This window comes from Vulpes lagopus, chromosome 1, assembly GCF_018345385.1.
Source record: "Vulpes lagopus strain Blue_001 chromosome 1, ASM1834538v1, whole genome shotgun sequence".
Lineage (NCBI taxonomy): Eukaryota > Metazoa > Chordata > Mammalia > Carnivora > Canidae > Vulpes > Vulpes lagopus.
Window position 1 is genome coordinate 65380911 of NC_054824.1, and position 19703 is coordinate 65400613.

The 19703-nt window shown below is 39.0% G+C and overlaps 1 protein-coding gene across 1 annotated transcript in view; it reads right to left on the reverse strand.

Moving 5' to 3' along the window:
- Positions 1–19703, reverse strand: part of DNAH8 (dynein axonemal heavy chain 8) — a 340697-nt gene that overhangs the window by 206445 nt on the left and 114549 nt on the right. The window contains exons 32-35 of the mRNA XM_041748133.1: positions 11811–12010; positions 5530–5632; positions 4179–4283; positions 3627–3788 (exon numbers count right to left, since the gene is read on the reverse strand). Of these exons, the coding sequence (XP_041604067.1) occupies positions 3627–3788; positions 4179–4283; positions 5530–5632; positions 11811–12010 (570 nt within the window). The remainder of the gene's footprint in view (positions 1–3626; positions 3789–4178; positions 4284–5529; positions 5633–11810; positions 12011–19703) is intronic.

The window sequence follows — 19703 nt, forward strand, 5'->3', positions numbered from 1 at the left end:
GAAGGCCAACAAAGTTTGATCCACTTTAATTTATTTATTTATTTTTTTATTTATTTTTATTTATGATAGTCATACAGAGAGAAAGAGAGAGAGGCAGAGACACAGGCAGAGGGAGAAGCAGGCTCCATGCGCCGGGAGCCTGATGTGGGATTCGATCCCGGGTCTCCAGGATCGCGCCCTTGGCCAAAGACAGGCGCCAAACCGCTGCGCCACCCAGGGATCCCGATCCACTTTAATTTAAAAAGAGACAAGCCTTTCCCCATTCTCAAAAGGGGGAAAATAAACATTTAAAGTTCTAAATACTGATATTTAACAATTTCAATGCAGAGAAATAGTCATTAAAACAATGGCTATCATTTATGGAGCTGCATGGTTAGCATTTATGGAGAGGGCTTGAGACCACCAGATAGCTCCATATAATGACTTTTCTTTGTCAAGAAAAGCAAATGGAATTGCTAGACTTGTTGCTGTGTATTCTTCTTTAGCAGGGTTTCCCAAAGGTCTCTTTGCAACTTCTAGAGCTAGTAGGCTGCCTATCTCCTTTCTTGATCTCCCACTGTATCATCCATGTCTTTTCCTGCATCTACTTCTCTCCATATATATTTATCTAAAGGAGAGAGAGAGACAGAAAATGAGAAGGGGGAGAAGCTTGTCTTTTTTATTCTGATGAGGACATAAGGAAATCATGACTATCACTTTGCCTACAATTTCTACCCAGGAAAGGAGTAAAACTGTCAGGATATGGCTGAGTTTCACTCCCCACCTCCTTGCTGCTCCAGTTGTTCCTATAGGAGCTTTTGTTCATCCAGAGTCGAGGAACAGATCCACAATCATTTGGACCAAAGGGAACCCTGTATTTGGTGGAGGGCTGAGGTCAGAGTGAGTGGCATGTGGATACTACTGGGCATGGCATTTAATGTGAGTAAAGCAGGAATACAATGCTTTCCTTATCCCTGCCTTGTCAAGACTTCAGAATGTTTTCTTTTAGAGCAGTGCCCAATCCTGCCATCTGCCAGTGAAGATAAACGAAAGCACCTGACTGAGGGGAGCAACCTGATGTGGAGGAAACATCCCATGTCAGAAAACTCCCAGTAGCAAGCCAATTCTGCCTCTGATAGCAGCAGAAGATGACACAGGAGAGGAAAAGCCAAACAAAACAAAACCTCACAAAAAACAAAAGACAACATAAAGCAAAAATACCTGGCAGTGTAAGGCTGTCTGATTTAGAGACACAGACCCACAATCTCTGAGAAATCACTGTTTAGTGTATATTCTAGAAACTAATCTTTTAAAACCTGGCATGCGGGATCCCTGGGTGTCGCAGCGGTTTGGTGCCTGCCTTTGGCCCAGGGAACGATCCGGGAGACCCGGGATCGAATCCCACATCGGGCTCCCGGTGCATGGAGCCTGCTTCTCCCTCTGCCTGTGTCTCTGCCTCTCTCTCTCTCTCTATCATAAATAAATAAAAATTTAAAAATAAATAAATAAAAATAAAAACCTGGCATGCAACTCTTGATCTCTGGGTTGTATAGTTCAAGCCCCAGGTTGAGTATGGAGATTACTTAAAAATAAAATTTAAAAAATAAAATGACTATCTTGAATCACAAAGAAAAGTTTATTTATTTATTCATTTATTTTTATTTTTTTACCAAGAAAAGTTTAAATTATGTTTTTCATTTGGTGTAAGAAGCTAGAAGACTTAAAACAAGAATGCTCAAAAAAAAAAAAAAAACAAGAATGCTCATGCTCATTCTCGGGGACACCTGGGTGGCTCAGTGGTTGAGCATCTGCCTTTGGCTCAGGTTGTGATCCCAGGGTCCAGGATCATAACCTCATCGGGCTCCCTGTGAAGAGCCTGCTTCTCCCTCTGCCTGTGTCTCTCATGAATAAATAAAAATCTTAAAAAAAAAAAAAGAAGAATGCTCATTCTCCTCGATGTTACTTGCTGCCTCTAATAAGCGCATTAAAACTGCTAGAAAAGGGCAGCCCCGGTGGCTCAGCGGTTTAGCGCCGCCTGCAGCCCCGGGGTGTGGAGACCTGGGATCGAGTCACATGTGGGGCTCCCTGCATGGAGCCTGCTTCTGTCTCTGCCCCTCTCTCTCTCTCTCTCTCTCTCTGAATAAATAAACAAATATTTTTTTAAAAAACTGCTAGAAAAAAAATAAAAATAAATAAAAATTTTAAAAAATTAAAAAAACTGCTAGAAAGGAATACAGTAAGATATTAAGTCATCATTTCCAGGTGGCAGAAATAAGTAATGTATATATTGAATAAATATGTATGTATAGAATATATATTAAATGAATATATACCTCCATTACTCTTTAAAGCAATTTTCCCAAAAAACTGAAATTTGCCCAACAAAATTGTTTAAAATTTCATCTCCTTATTTATGTAGTGCACACACTACAGAAAATCCTGAAAGCTGGTGAGCTTTCCTGCTATATCCTGTTCATCCTCACTCCTGCTCTGAATTTGCTTTGAGAACTCAAAGCTAACATAAAGCTAACTGCTCGGTCTACACTGGAATGATCGTCTCCTTCAGAATATATGGCGATCAACTTTCCTGGGAGAGGAAAAGTATGCTGACTTGGTCTAAGGAGCTATTTTTCTCATCTTATCAGATAAAATATTTTATAAAGCTTCATCACAAAGGTAATAAAGCTGATAAGGATATTAAAGTTTGCCGAGGAGATTATACAATACAAAAATATTAAACACAAAATCAAAATATTCTCCCCAATAAAGGTTGATTTACATCTACACTTGTGTCATTTGAAAAAGTAATTTCCCATCATTTCCGCTGTCTCTGCTGTATGTGCATTAAGTCGGGATTTGGAGGCTCGGCTGGGAGAAGCAGTTAGAGAAGCACAGTTTGGGCAAAAACTGCCTGTATTTTCCTTGGATATCTCTTGCTTTCTATCCCACACTATCTCTGACCCAGATCACAAAGCATCACTCTTCATTTATTTTGGCTTAAAATTGAATGAAACCATTGGCTCTTCTTTTCCTGCACCCAGTTTTAATAATATTTGGCACATCACGATGCATTCTTGAGAGCCTTAGGATGGGAGAGCTGTTCAAGAGAACACTTGCTCCAACCCCAGGCTTTTCAAGGTCCTGTCCTGTTAGGAAGTTAGTTGCACAAAAAGGCCTCTTTTAACAGATTATGCCAACTTTGAATTGCTTGAAGGGAAAATACACAAAAGGCAGGATGGATTTTGTTTCAGGAAAAGATAGGCTCATTCCTTTTATATATGACTGTATTCCTATCTACATATGTATCTATAGCTATCCATACACAGATGTGTGGAAAATATGCTATCTAATCCATACATAGATAGATATCTTTCATCTACAGATAGGTGTGTTTTATAGATAAGACGAGATGTTCCATTAGTAAGTTTAGTCTTCATGTTATCCTTAATGATGAGAGCAGAGTGGCAAGTCCTCTTCTGGGGAATGGCCTAGAATGGTGCAGGTGGACAAGCAGGTAGTTGGTGGCTGAGGATGGGAAATCCTCCCTAGCTAGTTCAGAGCTACAACAGCTTCCACAGTGTCAGGCCAACTGCTTCCTGAGTAACCTTCTCCCTTATTTCCATTATTTAAACATTATATGTTCTCACCTGTGCCGGAAAGTGATTGAGGAAAGGTAAGAGTTGAAATCCTGAATCGCTGATTTGGTAGAAAGCAGACCTAATTATATTATGTAGTGACGACATCTGCATTCTTAGCAAATCCATAAGCCAGATCTCTACAGGACCTTTGGCCATAACAGGACTATCCAACTAAAAAAATATATTACAGACATATTACAAATTGATAATAATTTATTTTTACAAATGCCACACTTCACTTCATAAAACATAGTACCTCAATGCAAAGCGAATAATTTTACACAGTATATTTAAAACATGAGAAAAACCAACTAATGCTACAGGCAGAAGGAACTAGAAACATCATGTGGTCTAAAATTTTCATCTTATAGATGATAGAACAAGTCTCAGAGAAGTCAAATAAGTTGTCCAAACTTGTTCATAACCAAGCCAGGGTGACAGAACCAGAACCCTAGTCCACCCTCCTCCTCCACATTCTGTTTTTTAAAAGAGAATTGCCTTCTCCTCAACCTAAACTTTTAAAGAAATTCAAATAACAAAATTTTAACCAAGTTAAATTACAATAATTTTTTCTCCTTCTCTTGATATGACGGCCAGAATGCGATCATAGTCTTTTGCATGAAATGTCACCTCATTTATGTTGTCAGATACAGCAGGGAGATGTGGCTACAAGAAACACAAGACAGGGCAAAAAACGTCATATATAAGGCTAAACACAAAAACCACTGAGATGTTTTTAAAAGCCTTAACATGTATTGCCTTTGTAAGAGATTAAGAATTTACTTCACTGTAATAAAGAAACAAACAAACAAACAAAACACTGCTTTGACCTCCACTGCCATTGCCACCACCACTGATTGACTTGGAGGACCACTTTTTAAAATCCAGCCCTATAGAGAGGCACCTGGGTGGCTCAGTTGGTTAAGCATCTGCCTTCAGCTCAGGTCTTGATTTCAGGGTCCTGGGATCAAGTCTTGCATTGGGCTCCCTGCTCAATGTGGAGCCTGCTTCTCCCTCTCTTCCCCACTTGTGCTACCCACTTGTGCTACCTCGGTCTCTCTCTCTCTCTTTCTCTCTCTCAAATAAATAATAAAATCTTAAAACAAAAAAATAAAGATCCAGCCCTACGGCGCATTTCCTGCAAATGCCCTTGTTCCACTATGGAAGGTCACCTTCCTCCAAGGGCCACTGAACCCCAGGGCCCCTACCCACTCCCCTCCCAGAGACAGCTCCGTCCTGCTTCTCTCCTGGTTCTCTCTCTGCCTTCCACAGCTTTTAACTTTCCTCCTCTCTTTTTTCTTCCCCACAACCCCCTGGAAACCAACAGGGAAGATCTTCACAGCAGCTTCCCAGACTGCCAACCAAGACACAGCCCCAGGATGGGGTGTTTCAGTGTCTCCCACATCTGGTTCTTTGTAGTTTTTCTCGGCTTCCTGGAAGTACTGTCCTTGGAAATTAATGGCTAAAAACACTTGAGAAGTGCTTGGATTTGGACACATCCAAACCACAATCCCTATTTGATCAAAAAATATTTAGACTAATATACTCACAGTAATGAATAACATATAGTGAGCACATAATTGTGTCCTAGATACTTTCCAGTGCATGATCTTACATGATCTTTAGGACAATCTTATGAGGTGGGAACCAATATCACTATTTTACAGATGAGGACACCGAGGCATGGGGAAATGAAGAAACTAACTAAGGTCACTCAGCTGTTGAGTTGCATAATCAGTGACTCTTGCCTCAGGTTGATGAGCTCAGAACACACAGAAAATAGGACATTTTATCCTCAATACAATTTTTAATACTTTCCTGCCTGTGCTATTAAGGTACAAACTTCATTTTTATTATTAATTATATTTGCTGTTTAAAAAAGCAATTTAGGTAATAGATTTTAAGAGTGTACCTGTATGGTGTGGGAATCACTGGCTTGCCCAAGAATTTCTAGGAGAACTGGATCAGATACAAAGAAGAATCTTGGAAATAGTAATCTCTTCTTCTCCAAATACCTTTAAATAAAATCATGTTACCAAATGACTTTTTCTGAATTATTAATTTTGGTTTTTTGTAGCCAAGACACAATCCCTAACGTTTTCAATAAGAGAACAGCAAACATCTATAATCATTTCCCATTTTCCTCTGAAATGTTTGGTTAGAACCCAAGCCTGGGCTGTCACAGATGGCACTTGAGAAAGCAAGTGGCAATAAGAAAGGGATTCAGAGCAAGCCTGCTCCATCACCTATGATCTTTTTTCTCAAGAGCCCTCCTGTTGAGTGGACAACAAAGGCAAAAGAAATGTAGATAAAATTAAATTTCCTTATAACATATATTACATGTCCTTATAACTTGCAGCCCATTGACAAATACTTAAGACAAGCAGAGGATAACTCCTGTCTTAATTAACTGTCTTAATGTTAATACCTTGCTAGAAGAAAAACAGCCAGGATCCTAAAAGTATTCTTTAGCATATGAAAATCTCTTGGGAAACTTCCTCCGTCTTTACCTTCCCCAACTCCAAAGTATATAATCAATTGCTCCTCACAATCCCAGTGCAGCTCCTTCTGCCCCCTCCCCCCACACACACACCTGTCCTCATGCTTTAATGAAACCACATTTTTGCACCAAAAACGTCTCAAGAATTTTCTTGGTTGTTCTCTCATGAGCCCCCCCATCCCCCAACTTCAAATCACAGCACTGTGACCTTTCTAGGAGTACTGTCAACTTCATGGCTTGAATCCAGGATGAACACATAATTATCTCCAAACCAGGATACTGGGGGAGCTCTAGGGCAAACAACTAGCCATGAAGCTGAGATGGAGGCATAAACTCGGACAACCTAGTATATTCCCTAACTCTATTTCAGACAAATTGAGAGTGAACTGCCTTTCAAGAAAATCATCCCTGGGGGCACCTGGGTGGCTCAGGTCATGATTCCAGGGTGCTGGTATCGAGTCCCACATCAGGCTCCCTGCTCAGTGAGAAGCCTGCTTCTCCCTCTCCCTACTGCTTGTGCTTGGTCTCTCTCTCTCTCTCTCTCTCTCTCTCTCTCTCTCTCAAATAAATAAATAAAATCTGGAAGGAAGGAAGGAAGGAAGGAAGGAAGGAAGGAAGGAAGGAAGAAAGAAAGAAAGAAAGAAAGAAAGAAAGAAAGAAAGAAAGAAAGAAAAAGAAAGAAAAAAATCATCTGCAAATTTGTCTGGTAAACTGCTCGCTCAGTGCACATCTCTACTCAATGTCCACAGTGGGATGAAGGGTAGTCTCTCACCCCCAGAAGACACATCCTCATCCCCTTCCCTGGAATCAGTGAATGTGGCCTTATTTGGAAAAACGGTCATTGCAGATGTGTTGAAGTTAAGGATCTCGAGTCGAGATAATGCTGGATAATCCAGATGATCCTAATGTGGAGGCCTAGAAAATTAAGGCCATTCCACCTTAAATTCAGCGTTAGCACAAGTAGAAGCCTGCTTCTCCCTCTGCCTGTGTCTCTGCCTCTCTCTCTCTCTCAAATAAATAAATAAAATCTGGAAGGAAGGAAGGAAGAAGGAAGGAAGGAAGGAAGGAAGAAGGAAGGAAGGAAGAAGGAAGGAAGGAAGGAAGAAAGAAAGAAAGAAAGAAAGGATCATGAGGGATCCCTGGGTGGCGCAGTGGTTTGGCGCCTGCCTTTGGCCCAGGGCGCGATCCTGGAGACCCGGGATCGAATCCCACATCAGGCTCCCTGCTCAGTGAGAAGCCTGCTTCTCCCTCTGCCTGTGTCTCTGCCTCTCTCTCTCTCTCTCTCTCTGTATATCATAAATAAATAAAAAATTAAAAAAAAAAAAGAAAGAAAATTTCTTTTTCTGATTTCTTATTTGAAGAAATAGTGGCTGAAAACTTCCCTAACCTGAGGGAGGAAACAGATATCCAGAATCTAGGAATCCAGACACTTTCAAAACAGATGAACCCAAGAGACCCACACCAAGACACCATACTTGAAGTGTCAAAAGTTAAAAAACAAAGAGAAAATCATGAAAGAGGTAAGAGAAAACTTGTTATGTACACGGGGACTCCCACAAGACCAATAGCAGATTTTTTTTTAAGATTTTATCCGTTTACTCATGAGAGACAAAGAGATAGAAAGAGAGGCAGAGACACAGGCAGAGGGAGCTGCAGGCTCCATGCAGGGAGCCCAATGTGGGACTCAATCCCAGGTCTCCAGGATCACACCCTGGGCTGAAGGTGGCGCTAAAATTAGTTGTTATATGTAAGCCTATGGGACCTACAAAGCAAAAACCTATAGTATATACACAAAAGATAAAGCATACCACTACAGAAGGTAATCAAATAACAAAAGGAGAGAGCAAGAGAAGATAGAAACAAAGGAATTACAAAACAGCCAGAAAATGATTAACAAAGTGGCAATAGGCATATACCTATTAATAATTCTTTATATGTAAATAGACTAAATTATTAAAAAAAAAAAAGAAAGAAAATTTCTTTTTCAGGGATCCCTGGGTGGCGCAGTGGTTTGGCGCCTGCCTTTGGCCCAGGGCGCGATCCTGGAGACCCGGGATCGAATCCCACATCAGGCTCCCTGCTCAGTGAGAAGCCTGCTTCTCCCTCTGCCTGTGTCTCTGCCTCTCTCTCTCTCTCTGTATATCATAAATAAATAAAAAATTAAATAAAAATAAATCTTTAAAAAAAAATAAAAATAAAAATTAAATAAAAATAAATCTTTAAAAAAAAATAAAAATAAAAATTAAATAAAAATAAATCTTTAAAAAAAAATTAAAAAAAAATTAAAAAAAATTTATTAAAAAAAAAAAAGAATGAAATATAGTGAAGATAACTCAAGGGACTTATAAAAGAGCTTACATGAGCCAGCTTCACCTTATAGGAGTCCCAGAAGAAGAAGGCAGAAATTTTCTTATTTGAAAATTTCTTTTTCTGATTTCTTATTTGAAGAAATAGTGGCTGAAAACTTCCCTAACCTGAGGGAGGAAACAGATATCCAGAATCTAGGAATCCCAGACACTTTCAAAACAGATGAACCCAAGAGACCCACACCAAGACACCATACTTGAAGTGTCAAAAGTTAAAAAACAAAGAGAAAATCATGAAAGAGGTAAGAGAAAACTTGTTATGTACACGGGGACTCCCACAAGGCCAATAGCAGATTTTTTTTTAAGATTTTATCCGTTTACTCATGAGAGACAAAGAGACAGAAAGAGAGGCAGAGACACAGGCTGATGGAGATGCAGGCTCCATGCAGGGAGCCCAATGTGGGACTCAATCCCAGGTCTCCAGGATCACACCCTGGGCTGAAGGTGGCGCTAAAATTAGTTGTTATATGTAAGCCTATGGGACCTACAAAGCAAAAACCTATAGTATATACACAAAAGATAAAGCATACCACTACAGAAGGTAATCAAATAACAAAAGGAGAGAGCAAGAGAAGATAGAAACAAAGGAATTACAAAAAGGCAGTTCCTAATAAGTTTGACACAGATATGAGGTATTTGCTTTTCTAGGAGTAAAACTCATAATTATAGAATTTTTACTTGTTTCTGTATATCAGTCACAGACCAGGAAGATGGGCCCAACTTTGTGACACAGAGGTCCAGCAAAAGAATTGTGCTGGTTGTTTCTGGGAATAAAGGGAAGACAAGGAATAAGGTGTTTTGACAAGATTTCTGTGAACCAAAGCCAAGTGAACACTACCTGCAAGAATAACACATAGGGTACTGATCCTGGTCTATAAAACTATTATGACAAGACCAATGTCAAGATTGAGGGTTGATGCCCACTTTGCTCTTTTCTCACCCACGGACCGCTAATTCTACCAGAGACTGTGCCTAGATTCAGATAGTGTTAGAGATCCAATAGCCAACCCCAAACAGTATGTTTCCTGTTTTCTCAACATCAGGGCAAGCTGTACAGTTCATGAGAATTCAAGGTGTCCAGCAAGCTGGGCACAACCAAGAAAGACAAGAAATACAGTGGATGTCATGCAAGAAGTGATGGGAAGATAGTGAGCAAGAACCCAATTACCTATAGTTGGATTAAGAAGCTGACCTCAGTTTGTGGCAAAAACAAGTAGTTTTTTTTTTTTCAAAGACAAGTAGTTTTGATGTGGTGTAGTGCCATATCTGGTGAGTGGCCCTTATTGACAAGATTTCTAAAACTTTTCTTGATCTGGGGCAGGGTGACTTGAAGGTGCTCACATATAAAAGGCAGGGGGGTTCTGGGCAGCCTGAATGGCTCAGTGGTTTAGCACTGCCTTCAGTGCTCCTGGAGACCTGGGATCGAGTCCCACATCAGGCTACCTGCATGGATCCTGCTTCTCCTTCTGCCTGTGTCTCTGCCTCTCTCTCTCTCTCTCTCTCTCTCTCTCTCTCTGTGTGTGTGTGTGTGTGTCTCTCATGAATAATTAAATAAAATCTTTAAAAAAAAATAAAATAAAAATTAAATAAAAATAAAAGAGGGGGTTCTTTTGGGTCTAGTTTGGTGCCTGAATCTAATCCATAACTTCTCTGGAAGCCTCTGTTATGCATGGAGGGATAAAGGGAGTTATATAAAATTTCCCCAAAGAGATAGGTATAAGCTATTCAGGCAGTTAAGAGGCATTGTAATCAATACGTAATTTATATTGTCCATCTGACCATCATTCTAGAGCTGAAAGGAAGTCAATATGCTAAGAGCATCTTCAAAAGACGTGCACACTAAGATGATATGTATGGGCACTTCAGGAAGTTGAAACAGCTACATTTTTTAGGTCAAAATGGTCCTGCGCAGAGAAATAAAGTCATTTTTGATGGCATATAACTTCCCAAAATGAGAAAAGGAGACTTGAAATAAGATCTAGCATAACCAGTTCCTGTCCTTTGGTCATTGTACAACTTTGCATGATGGAACGTGTCATGACTGATAGAGCAGTCCTACAGATCAATCAGGAATCCACTAGCAAAGTGTCACAATCCAGGCACTATCTGGAGTCAAGTCTCACCCATGGAGATATACAATTTCCTCCTGAGAGTACATCTAGGTCACACTAGAGACCCAGCAGGTACTGGCTCAGCCTGGAGTTTACTAGTACTATAAATAAGTATTATACTAATCAGGCTAAATCCAAGTTAAATATGAAATTAATAAAGCCTTCAAATCCTGAATTCTTTGGCTACCGATACTCTACAGGTGAATCTACAGCCTTTCTTCAAGAGGTCATCAGTTAGGAAATCAGGATGGCAAAATGCGCAATGAACCATGGAAGCAGTATCCAATAAAGTCTATGAACCACCGAATAACCTCTGGTCACCTTTGCCAGGATTATTCAGATACCCTGAAAGCAGGAGATGTACCTAGGATCTTAACCTCGGCAAGTCAACCCAGAACTGTCAGCACTAGGAGCTTTGGAATTAGTACATTATCCAAATGCAAGACTGCCTTTGGGGCCAGAGATCATGTAGGATATCATTCATTAACCTAGAGAAGGAATATTAGCATTCCCATGCCCCCAGACATTGATTCTACTAGTGGTGAGGTTGTGACATATTTCTTAGGCGTGTTAAAGAACAGTGGAGAATTACTGCATGGTCAGCTAGGGAATTTGAGGTTGCTAATGCCCAGAGTAGGACCTGACAGTATACTTAATCTGAGACCCATTTTCTAAAGATGTACTCAGGATCACCGTCACCTTCCACCTGGTTCAATAACCCGGTGATGGACAGGTCATCTCATTTAGGGCCCAGCCACTTTTCACCATAAGAAATGCATGAAATGTTTAGGTAACAAACTCCTAACAATATATTCCTTTCGTGTGTTGGCAGCATACTTTTCCTAGGTCATTGGGTGAATACTCGAGCAGGGTTAGCCAAGGAAGGCAAAGATGACAAATTGGAGGAACCAAAGAGAAAGAAAATAAAATGAATAGGTCATCTCAGTGGGAAGCCAAAATGTTCAAGAAATAAGCTGGGGGAAACTAATTAAGATTGTGCCCATCAGAAAAGCAGCAAGAAGAGATGAGTACCATAAAGAAGAGACAAAGGTCATGATTATCAGAGAAAATAGGTAGCTCGTTTAAGGATAGACAAGAGTGAGCACCTGAGGTCAGAATCTTGTGTCACACCACAGCTGCAAAGCTGGGCTTCCACCTACTATTATATGACTCTAAAAACCAAATTAAAACCTTCCCCCCAGAAGCATAAAATTACCTGTTGCTTAGTAAAGAACCTAAAACCATTAAACTATCTTCCATCAAGGTGATAATTTCTCCTGATTCGGTTCCTTTGAGAAGGAGCTCTCCTTTTCCCTTAAATGCTGCAAAACTCAGGTTCTGGTTGGTCCAATTTTCAATCACCTGAGTCAGCTTGGCTTCAATATCCTTCTCCTTAATGGCAGATATGCAAATATCCTTCAGAGGGAGATCAAAGAAAATGTCATGACATATTACAACTAATTACAACTTAGGTGCCTTGTAAAATCACAGAATTTTGAGCCTTGAACCTAGAAGTCATTTGGTCATTTTGTGACCAAGAAAACCAGGCTCACAACCATTGTGTTAAAAGTTCGAATCAAAACCTTCTGACCATATGACTACTCATTGTTTTATGGTACCATTTACATTTGATAACAGAACTTAAATCTTCACGTTTCTTGATTATCCTTTTAATTGAAGTTTTTTGGCCAAAATGGAGATAATCACAGCTGCTCTATCTCAGCAGGTTGTTATGGGAAACAAGGGAGACTATATGTGGGGAGTTCTTTGAACTCTTCAAGTAACTAGAATCATTGCCATATTCCAGCATGTTCCAGCTGTAAAATGAATGTCTCATTTGCTTTAAAATCATTCTATTTTTTTTCTTACAGGTGTTCCTGTTTTTCTGAGAATCCTAGATACGAAAGTCTCACAAGGGAAAATAAAAGTATTTTCCCCATCATGCCTCTATTTATTTTCATATTTAGAATCACAGATCTCATAGATGGGAAGGAATTGAAAGGTGCAAGGTATTTCCACAAATAATTATAATACCACATAGCATGTACTAAATGTCCTAAGAGTGGAGTGACCTGTTGTGAGTTCTGAAAAGAGAGAATAGACTTCTGCCTGCAGTCAGGGGGGAAGGCCTCATTGACAAGGGAGCATCTGAGACTGAGTGGGATTCCTGTGAGTGGTGGGGGCAGATGTTCTACAAGTGAGGAGAAAGAGTTCATTTAGAGGCAGTGAGTCCAGGGACAGAGGGAATCCAGCTTGGCTGGACAAAAATTCTTTGAAAACAAAATTTCTGATGTGCATGTGTTGTTAAGAAGGGGAAAAGGTAATGGGGTGCTCGGGTGGCTCAGTCAGTTAAGCATCTGTCTTTGGCTTGAGCCCTGAGTCAGGCTCCCTGCTCCATGGAGAGTGTGCTTCTCCCTCTCCCTCTGCTGCTCCTCCTGCTTGTGCTCTCCTTCTCTTTCAAATAAATAAATAAAATCTTTTAAAAAAGAAGGGGAAAAGAAGAGGCAGAAACCATATATATGAGATTTCCAGTCAATGGTATAGTTCCTCACCTCCAAAAATATAGAATAATAGACAAAATTCAAACAGAGAAAGTAGAAAACATAACCAAGCTTAGAAACCAAACATCTCAGTGAATCAGAAGTGGAAAAGATACACAAACCAGCAAGTGGAGATGAAGCCCAGGCCTGAGGGCTCTGGTGAGGGGTGGGGGGCAAGCCCTTATAAATGCTTTGCACAGACATATCTGACAGCTATACCCCAGGGTCCAGCACAGAGTCAGTCTGCTAAAAACTGCTCAGCCTTTCTGTAAAAAAAGGCCTATTTGCTTATCTTAGAGCTTCTGCCTGACAGGTAGGCATCTAATTTAATACACAGCTAGGGGCCTACTGAAATACTCCCCAAAGACTGAGGCTGGGAAGCACCACTCTTGCACTGTCCCTCTGCCTCCCTTCAGGTCACCAATACCTCCTGGAAAGAAGATATGCACTTATCTGGCTCTCTGGGTTTTTTTGTAGTTGGCACCCAGGAAATGTCTCTTGATCACCTGATTCTGGTGGCAAATGAGGTTTATGTTTAAGGTGCCACAGGACTATAATAAATGAGGGGAAAGTTCTTAATCAGCTACCCACCCCCAGGGCTTAGTGCTGAAATCTAAGACTAAAATGCCCAATTTCTTACTTTAAAGAGGCCTACTGCTTTATCTTCACAGCTGTGGCCCGAAGAGCAGATTTCCAATTAAACATACATCCAAGGGGCCAGCTGTAATCCTCTCCAGAGACTTTGAAGGGTGAGGACTATCTTCATATTCCTTATGCTGTGCTCCCAAATGCTGGCATCTCCAACAAAGGAGCTTGTATAAACCATTGGCACCCCAGCATTTGTTGCTGTCACCCAAAAGGCACATCCCTTGATGGCCTGACTCTGATGACCCAGTGGGGCTTGTGTTCACAGGTTCAACAGAATAGTAGCAAACAGAGAAAGTTCTTAACTGGCTATCATTCCAGGATTCAGTGCAGAGAGAACAGACATAAATGCCCATCTCCTAGTGCTCTCCTAAAAGAGATATATTTGCATACTTTAAGAGTTCCTGCCTAAGGATATAACTTCCAATCAGCCTGGATCTAGGTACTGACTGGGATCCTCCACTTTGGGGCCTGACAGGTCTTGTTACACTCTCAATTCCTGGGAGCAACTAAAGATAAAACAGACTATTGGGACAAACACAAAGATTTGAGACAACCAAGAGCTAGGGCAGGCTTGGAAGATAAGTTTCCTTTCCTATGCAAGGCCACTCCTTCAAGACTGGGAGAGGTGGCTGTTTTATACAATGCATAAAAACCAACACAGAGAGGACAGTGAAATGAAGAAACAGGAATATGATCCAAATGAAAGAGGTTATGTCCTTGGAAAAAGACTGTAATGAAACAGAGATGAGTGACTCACCAGATAAGGAGCTCAAAATAACAGTCATAAAAGTATTTACCAAGTTCAGGAGAACAATGCATGAACAAAGTGAGAATTTCAACAAAGAGAAAGAAAATATTTTAAAAGTACCATATTAGCAGTCATGGAGCTGAAGAAAACCATCATTAAAAAGCACAGTAAAGGGGCTCAACAGAAAACTAGATGAAGCACAAGAAAGGATCATGAGGGATCCCTGGGTGGCGCAGTGGTTTGGCGCCTGCCTTTGGCCCAGGGCGCCATCCTGGAGACCCAAGATCGAATCCCACGTCCCACGTCAGGCTCCCTATATGGAGCCTGCTTCTCCCTCTGCCTGTGTCTTTGCCTCTATCTCTCTCTGTGTGTGACTATCATGAATAAATAAATAAAATCTTTTAAAAAAAAGAAAGAAAGAAAGGATCATGAACTTGAAGACAGGGCATCTGGTACCCCACCTGAGCAAAAAATTTAAAAAAGAATGAAATATAGTGAAGATAACTCAAGGGACTTATAAAAGAGCTTACATGAGCCAGCTTCACCTTATAGGAGTCCCAGAAGAAGAAGGCAGAAATTTTCTTATTTGAAAATTTCTTTTTCTGATTTCTTATTTGAAGAAATAGTGGCTGAAAACTTCCCTAACCTGAGGGAGGAAACAGATATCCAGAATCTAGGAATCCCAGACACTTTCAAAACAGATGAACCCAAGAGACCCACACCAAGACACCATACTTGAAGTGTCAAAAGTTAAAAAACAAAGAGAAAATCATGAAAGAGGTAAGAGAAAACTTGTTATGTACACGGGGACTCCCACAAGGCCAATAGCAGATTTTTTTTTAAGATTTTATCCGTTTACTCATGAGAGACAAAGAGACAGAAAGAGAGGCAGAGACACAGGCAGAGGGAGATGCAGGCTCCATGCAGGGAGCCCAATGTGGGACTCAATCCCAGGTCTCCAGGATCACACCCTGGGCTGAAGGTGGCACTAAATTAGTTGTTATATGTAAGCCTATGGGACCTACAAAGCAAAAACCTATAGTATATACACAAAAGATAAAGCATACCACTACAGAAGGTAATCAAATAACAAAAGGAGAGAGCAAGAGAAGATAGAAACAAAGGAATTACAAAACAGCCAGAAAATGATTAACAAAGTGGCAATAGGCATATACCTATTAATAATTCTTTTATATGTAAATAGACTAAATTATTAAAAAAAAAGACAAAGTGTGACTGAATGGATTAAAAATAAAACAAGGGGATCCCTGGGTGGCTCAGCGGTTTCATGCCTGCCTTTGGCTCAGGGCGCGATCCTGGAGTCCCGGGATCGAGTCCCGCGTCAGGCTCCTGGCATGGAGCCTGTTTCTCCCTCTGCCTGTGTCTCTGCCTCTCTCTCTCTCTCTCTCTCTCTCTGTATATCATAAATAAATAAAAATAAATCTTTAAAAAATAAAAATAAAACAAGATCCATCTATATGCTGCTCACAAGAGACTCAGTTCAGATGTAGAAACACACGGACTGAAAATGAGGAGATGGAAAAAGATACGCCATGCAATTGGAAACCAAAAAGAAAAAAAAAGCAGGGGTATTTATAGTTATATAAGATAAGATAGATCTTAAGACAAAAACTGTGATAGTAGACAAAGAAAGTCAGTATATAATGATAAAAGTGTCAAACTAACAAGAGGATATAATTTCGCAAATATCTATGCATCCAACATACAAGCATTCAAATATATAAAGCAAATACTAACATATCAAAAAGAAGAAACTGACAGCAATACAATAATAGTAGGGGACCTTAATACTCTACTTTCTTCAATAGATAGATCATTCAGACAGAAGATCAATTAGAAAACAATGGCTTAAATGACACATTAGATGAGATGAACTTAGACATATATAGAACATTTCATATAAAAGCAACAGAATACACATTCTTCTCGAGTGCACATGGAACATTCTCCAGGACAGATCACATGTTAGATCACAAAATAAATCCTAATAAATTTAAGAAAACTGAAATCATATCAAGCATCTTTTCCAACCACAATGGTATGAAACTAGAAATTAATTACAAGAAGAAAACTGGAAATCAATTACAAGAAGCAAATATGTGGAGATTAAATGACATGCTACTGAAGAATTAAAGGCTTAAAGAATAAATCAAAAGAGAAATGATACCTTGAGACAAATGAAAATGGAAACACAACATATCACAACTCATGGGATGCAGCGAAAGCAGTTCTAATAGGGAAGTTCATAAGGAGAAATGCTTACATGAAGAAAGAAGAGAGATCTCAAATAAACAATGTAGCTTTATATTTAAAAGAAGTAAAAAGAACAAACAAAGCCCACAATTAGTAGAAGGAAGGAAATAACAACAATCAGAGTGGAAAAAATGAAATAGAAACTAAAAGGACAGTAAAAAAGATCAAAGAAACTAACAGTTGGTATTTGAAAATATAGATGAAATAGATAAAACTTTAGCTAGACTAACCAAGAATAAGGAGAGAGGACTCAAAATCAGAAATGAAGACACTAACCAATGCCATAGAAATAGAAAGGGCTGTGAGAGACTACTATGAGCAATTACATGCATAAAAATCGCACAACCTAGAAGAAATGGGTAAGTCCCTAGAGACATACCATCTACCAAGACTGAATTATGAAGAAATAGAAAGTCAAAACAGACTGATTACTAATAAGGAATTAAATCAGTAATCAAAAAACTCCCAACAAACAAAAGTCTAGGACCAGATGGCTTCACTGCTGAATTCTATCAAACATTTAAAGAAGAATCAATATCAATCTTCTCAAACTCTTCCGAAAGATAGAAGAGGAGAGAACACTTCCAAAATCATTTTATGAAGCCAGCGTTACCCTGATACCAAAATTGTACAAAGACACTACAACAAAGAATTACAGGCCAACGTCCCTGATGAATATAGATGCAAAAATCCTCAATAAAAAAAAATCCTCAATAAAATACTAGCAAACTGAATTCAACAATAATTTAAAAGGATCACACACTGTAACCTTGGAATTTATTTGGAATTTATTCCAGGGTTACAAGGGTAGTTTCAGTATCTACAGATCAAAGAAGGATAAAAATCACATGGTCATTTCAATTGATGCAAAAAAGCATTTGATAAAATTCAACATCTATAAGTGATATAACATCTCAACAAAGGTAAAAAGAAAGAACATACCTCAACATAATAAAGACCATATATGACAAATCCACAGCTAACATCATACTCAATGCTTTTGGATCTGGAGCAAAATAAGGATGCCTACTCTCACCAGTTTTATTTCACATAGTATTGAAAATCCTAGACAGAGCAATTAGGCAAGAAAGAAATAAAAAGCATCTGAATCAGGAAGAAAGAAGTAAAGTAAAACTACCATTATTTGCAGATGACATGATATTATACATAGGAAATCCTATGTATACCAAAAACTGTTAGAACTAATAAATGAAATGTTGCATAAAACAAAATCAATATGGAAAATATAGTTGCACTTCTATACACTAATAATAAACTATCCTAAAGGTAAATTAAGAAAACAATTCCATTAACAATTACATCTAAAAGAATGAAAATATCTTTTTTTTTTTAAGAATGAAAATATCTAAGAATAAATTTAACAAGGAAGTGTAAGACCTGTAACTGAAAACTATAAGACATTGATGAAAGAAACTGAAGAAGACACAAATTAATAGAAAAATATTCCATGCTCATGGATTGGAAGAATTAATGTTGTTAAAATGTCCACAGGATCCAAAGCTAACAGATTAAATGCAATCTTTATCAAAACTCCAATGTTATTTTTTTAGAACAAATAATCTATACAAAACAAAAATTTTGTATGGAACCATAAAAGACCCCAAATAGCCAAAGCAATCTTGAGAAAGAAAAACAAACCTGGAGGCATACTGCTTCCTGACTTCAAACTATATAACAAAGCCATAGTGATCAAAACAGTATCATATTGGAATAAAAACAGATACAAGGATCAATAGAACAGAATAGAGAACCCAGTAATTAACCCACACATATATGGTCAATTAATTTATGACAAAGAAGCCAGGAATATACAATGGAGAAAGATTGTGTCTTTAATAAATACTGTTGGGATAACTGGACAGCCACATGTAGAAGAATGAAACTGGACCACTATCTTACACTGCACACAAAAATTAACTCAAAATGAATGAAAGACTTGAATTCAAAACCTGAAACTATAAAAATCCTAAGAGAAAACACAGGTAGTAAGCTCCTTAACATTGTTCTTAGCACTGATTTTTGGATTTGGCAACATAGCCAAGGAAACAAAAGCAAAAATACACAAGTGAGACAACATCAAACTAAAATGCTTCTACATGATGAAGAAAACCATCAACAAAATGAAAAGACAACTGACAAATGAGATAAAATATTTGCGCATCATAAATCTGATAAGGGGTTAATATCTAAAATATACAAAGAACTCACATAACTCAATAGGGAAAAAATCCCAAGCAATTCATTTAATAAATGGGCAGAGGATTGGAATAGGCATTTTTCCAAAGAAGACATGCAAATGGCCAATTGGTACATGAAAAGCTGCTCAACATCACTACATCTCAGGGAAATGCAAAGTGAAATATCACCTCACAACTCTTAGAATGACTATCATCACAAATACAAGAAATAACAAGTGTTGAGGAAGATGTAGAGAAAAGGGAACCCTGCACATTGTTGGTAGGAATGTAAATTGGTGTGGCCAATATAGAAAACAGTATGGAGGTTCCATGAAAAAGTTTAAAATAGAGCTACAGGGGCACAGGTGCCCTGTAACTGGCTCAGTCAGTTACGCATCTGACTTTGGCTCAAATCATGATTCTGGGATCAAGCCCCACATTGGGCTCCCTGCTCAGCAGGAAGTCTGCTTGTTGCCCCTTCCCTGTTCATGCTCTCTCTCTCTCTCTCTCTCTCAATTAAATAAATAAAATCTTTAGAAAAAAATAGAGCTACATATGATCCAGCAATACTACTTCAGGATACTTATTCAAAGAAAATACTAATTCAGAAAGAAAGAAACCAGAACATAGATACTGAGAACAGACTGGCAGCTGCCAGACGTGGGGGGTTGTGGGGTTAATGAAATGGGTAGAAGGGGTCA